The following is a 4,496-nucleotide window of genomic DNA, read 5'->3' as shown; positions in this document are numbered from 1 at the left end:
AAAGAAGCATCAGTAAATATATAGATGAGATTTCCCTATAAATCTATGTCTGTATGTATGTTTCTCTTTCTCTCTATCTCTCTCCCCCTTGTTCCATGTCCCAAACAACAAGACTCTCTCTCTCTCTTTTTGTTCCAACATCCTCCTCATTCATAACTAATTTAAAGCCATATAAATTTTCCTTTTCTCATTCAAATTGGTTTGATCCAAATAAGAGATTAGCTAAGAATTTAGGTGGGAAAAAGAGTCGATTAGTATTTAGTATTAGCAAAAAGGCTCTACATGAAACACTGGCCAGGGCCCTCAGTGTGAAACGCCTTCCACATCTAGACCGGCCGCCCACAATCCGAACCCTAACGGTATTCATCAGCAGCAATCTTCCCTAAGCTTTAAAACCCGTCTGCTCTGCCAAGGGTTTAGGGGTCAGAGTCCGCCAGGCTTAGGGTTTTGGAGCTACACAGGACTTCGACAATTAGAGTTAGGGTTTCGCAGAGCCCTCTGCTGTTTCGCCGATCGTAGCGCTTGAACGATTTGCAATCCTAAGTTACTAATTGATCTTGGCTTAGAAAAAGAAGCAGAGGAGCTATGGCTCGACTGTCTACATTGAGGCGTGTCCGGATTGTCTTACCGCAGATAACTCAGAATCTCACAGAGAATCGTAATTTTGTATGGATTTCTTCTGAGTCTCAAGACATTTAAAGCCCGTATTTTTTAGAAACGCTTATCATACGTCTGAAGATACCCCATATGTCGGGAAGAAACCGTGCTCGCGTGGTTAGAAGTACTGTGTACACAGGAAACCCTAGCCTTCACTCTGCTGTTTCAAGGAACCCGATTTGCAGTAGACACGCTAGAAACCAGAAGTCTTGGAATCTTAATCACGTGTCTGATTAAGTAACCCTGTGTTTGCTTCGCAGGATCAAACTCACTCTTTCGGGTTTACGGCCTATGTTCAATACGCATCTTTCCACAGCACCGAATCACCTTGGGGGAATCGAATGCCAAGTAATGTTTTCATGGAATGATTTTATCAAGCGAGCGCCGCAATGTCTTACTTTTGTAGTCTGTAAAAGAGTTTTGATAGCTATAAGCATTGCTGAGGTCATTGACCTTGTAACCACAGAGAACCTGGTTTGCCTTCGCTCCCCATCGAGTTGGGTTGCCGCCTCATTGGACCAAGGTCTTAAGCTTGGTAGTTCTGGTTTTATTCAAAAGAAGCGATTCTTTCATGCTACAGGTACTCATTGACATGTGAGTTGAACTATCCATCCTAGGTGCTTCAACACTTTTGTTCTCTCATCGAGTCAACATGTGAGTGATTTCCTTTCACTATGTTCTTACAGGCCAGGCCATGGCTAGCAGGGATTATTATGATGTTCTTGGTGTGAACAAGGGTGCTGGGCAGTCTGAGATCAAGAAAGCCTACTATGCGGTACTGAGTCTGGACCCCATACTTCGTTGGGTTGCCTATAGTCAGCTTTTTGAATGTTGGTGCAGGTTTGGGTGTAAAGCTTTATGAGCTTACTTTTGCAGCTGGTCAAGAAGCATCATCCTGATACCAATAAAGCTTTATGAGCTTACTTTTGCAGCTGGCCAAGAAGCATCATCCTGATACCAACAAAGAGGATCCAGATGCAGAGAAGAAGTTCCAAGAGATACAACGCGCCTACGAGGTTGAAAGGATGCCAAGTCGGTTTGCGCTTGAGAGTTTACTTGATTGGCTACTTTGATCTTATATATGTGTTTTGTCTTGTGCATACAGACTTTGAAAGACGATGAAAAGCGGGCTTCCTATGACAAAGTGCACAATTATGCCATATACTGTGCTCATCAATGAACGTGTGCATATATGTAGTATGCAGCTTGCACTTCTGTAGATGCACGCATGGACATTCTCATATGAAAGTGTGCCCCTACACCGGTGCACATGCATTTATGCATGCATGCATGCAGCCAGCACATTCATATATGCTCATGCAAACACACAATTATATATGTGTGTGTGTGTGTATGTATGTATGTATATATGTATATCTTTTCACAGCTTAGATTGCATTGGTGTACAATTGTGGTGCCTCTTGTTGCAGCTAGGGCATGAAACATATGAGTAGATGCACGCATGGACGTTCTCATATGAAAGTTGTGCCCCTACACTAGTGCACATGCATTTATGCATGCATGCAGCACATTCATATATGCTCATGCACACACACAATTATATATGTGTGTGTGTGTGTGTGTGTGTATGCATGTATGTATGTATATCTTTTCACAGCTCAGATTGCTTTGGTGTACAATTGTGGTGCCTCTTGTTGCAGCTAGGGCATGAAACATATGAGAAAATGGGTGCTGGTGGCGGGCCTGGATTTGGAGGTGGTGGCTTTGGCGGCTTTGGTGGTTTTGGAGGCTTTGGTGGTGGTGGATTTGGAGGTTTTGATGAGGTAAGAACAAGTTGTATGAATTAATAACATTAAAAGTACTATCGATTCCAAGCAGCACACTATGCCCTGCTATTTGAGTAGGTACTTGCCATATGGTTCAGTTCATGCCTTGATATCACAATGCCATCCTAACCAAATCTCTGCCTCTTGAGCGGCATGGGGACTGCAGGTGAACAAGCCATCAAGCCAGTCCATAACCCGTCATTCATAAATTGCAGTCTGTATGCGTAACAGGCTGAAGAGTAGCTAGATAGCTCCTGAGAGAACTCTGATTGAGTAGCAGGCGGGCTGACATCTTTGAAAGATTTCTTAAGCTTTTTTTTACAGTGCACAATGTGTTTGGGTTGGGGGGATTGATATCTAAGTGAGCAATGCATGAGAGCTGCCACACACACTCAGGCTGTATGGAGCTTGCTGTATGGAATTGTACATTGCATGTTTTGTGCTATTCCACGTCCATGAGCTCTGTGCAGGTAGTTGTCCTGGTGTTCTGGGTGAGGAACACACCTGTTTGGAACCCTAGTTTGGTAGGGTATTAATGTCATCTAGTATACTATTTGAAAATGGTAAATGCTTAGCAACGGATGGCAGAAGCAACTGTGTTTTAACTTCCTCACCTTCTTTCTTTTGCTCTTATGTGTATGCATGCATACATGCCCTGTTGCTTTTAATATGATTGGTGTAAAGTGGTGATTTTTCGGAATAAATATGTACAGTATTCCTTTATCTAGCCAATGAGGTGATAGCCCAAGTCGTAAAGGTGTTTGTCTAGGACCAAGAGGTCTTGGGTTCAAAACCCTACAAGGTGCTTCCTCAGCAGCATCGTCTATGGGCGGTCAAAAAGCACCTACAGGCGGTGCAAAATGATAACTACTGGAGGATCTTGGGCCTAAGGCCAGTTAGAGAAAACCAATATCCCTTTATCTAACTGATTAGGAACGTGGATTGCAGTTCTTTAAAATGATGAAAGGCACTGGCGGTGCGAACGTGGGTGCAGAGGACGTGAAGGTAAGCTTGGGACCCAGCCGCTTGCCAGAGTTTGAACTAAGCCCTCATTTTTTCCTTGGGGAAAAACCATGATAACTTGCATGTAAATTGTTCCATGTGTAGGTCAATCTGGATATTTCCTTTCGAGAAGCTGTTGATGGTTGTGCAAAAAATGTCGCCTTCAATGCAGCTGCTCGTTGTGATGTTTGCAGTAAGCTCACCGAGTTCTTTATACACTCTGTGTCTGATTTCTATTTGCATTTGTCGATAAACTGCTCTTTGTAAATGCTTTTTAACTAGAATTACTTAGTAATCTTTGTTTATTTTTCATGTCGGTTTTGAGTTAAATGGTCTCTTGTGCAGGTGGAAGTGGGATGCCTCCAGGAGTAAAGCCTCAAGTGTGTAATGCTTGCAAGGGATCTGGAATGGTGGGTTGTGTGTAGATTTGGCAATGCGCTTCTGCTTGAGGTGGAGAAAGCAGTTATCCCATGACAAACTTGTTCTTCTTGTGTAATGTTTTGCAGAATATACGACAGCCCACAGCAGGATTTGTGTTTCAAACGACATGTGGGCAATGTGGTGGTTCCGGAGAGGTTGTCAAGGTAATCTTCTACAAAGACAGTGTTCTTTACACAGTTATGAGCGATTATTTGATAGTGGTTTGTGTCATGCAGGAGAAGTGTGGAAAATGCAGTGGAAAGGGTGTTGTGAAGGTGAAGAAGTCGGTGACAGTTAACATACCGGCTGGTAAGTTTTTTTAATGTTTTTGCAACCGTGATTACCTTGGCAGTGAGATCTTCACCCTGGAAATATGTATTTTGCAGGCATTGATAATGATAACTCTATTAGAGTACCTGGAGAAGGCAGCTCGTCACGGTCGGGTCGGGCAGGAGACGTTTATGTTACTTTGAAGGTTTTGCATGCGGTGATGTCGTTGCATGCTAACATTTGTTTTGAGATGGAAGGGACTTTTTACATGAGTTTATGATGTCTGTTGCAGGTGTCACCGGATCCAGTGTTCAAGAGAGGAGAGGGAGTCAATGTTCATGTGGACGCTCCCATCACTTT

At 43.2% G+C, this 4,496-nt stretch overlaps 1 protein-coding gene across 2 annotated transcripts in view; it reads left to right on the top strand.

Annotated features, from left to right (window-relative positions):
* Positions 1–202: 202 nt before the first annotated feature.
* The window catches only part of LOC147636736 (chaperone protein dnaJ GFA2, mitochondrial-like), a 5,547-nt gene continuing 1,253 nt past the window's right edge, over positions 203–4,496 (top strand). Inside the window, exons 1-14 of one of the 2 annotated variants that reach the window (XM_086800237.1) lie at positions 203–666; positions 918–1,005; positions 1,124–1,237; positions 1,344–1,432; positions 1,590–1,673; positions 1,763–1,801; positions 2,319–2,441; positions 3,393–3,449; positions 3,552–3,639; positions 3,792–3,856; positions 3,953–4,030; positions 4,103–4,175; positions 4,253–4,341; positions 4,429–4,496. The exon at positions 4,429–4,496 is cut by the window's right edge and continues 7 nt beyond it. In XM_086800237.1, the coding sequence (XP_086656363.1) occupies positions 586–666; positions 918–1,005; positions 1,124–1,237; positions 1,344–1,432; positions 1,590–1,673; positions 1,763–1,801; positions 2,319–2,441; positions 3,393–3,449; positions 3,552–3,639; positions 3,792–3,856; positions 3,953–4,030; positions 4,103–4,175; positions 4,253–4,341; positions 4,429–4,496 (1,136 nt within the window). In that variant the 5' untranslated portion in view covers positions 203–585. Of the gene's footprint in view, positions 667–917; positions 1,006–1,123; positions 1,252–1,343; positions 1,433–1,589; positions 1,674–1,762; positions 1,802–2,318; positions 2,442–3,392; positions 3,450–3,551; positions 3,640–3,791; positions 3,857–3,952; positions 4,031–4,102; positions 4,176–4,252; positions 4,342–4,428 lie in introns of both variants that reach the window. The other variant, XM_086800239.1, reaches the window with a different exon arrangement.

Source organism: Cibotium barometz, chromosome 7 (genome assembly GCF_041138505.1).
Source record: "Cibotium barometz isolate CiBa-2024 chromosome 7, ASM4113850v1, whole genome shotgun sequence".
In the NCBI taxonomy this organism is placed as follows: Eukaryota; Viridiplantae; Streptophyta; class Polypodiopsida; order Cyatheales; family Cibotiaceae; genus Cibotium; species Cibotium barometz.
Note: the sequence above shows the minus strand (reverse complement) of the source record. Positions and strands in the feature narration are given on the sequence as shown.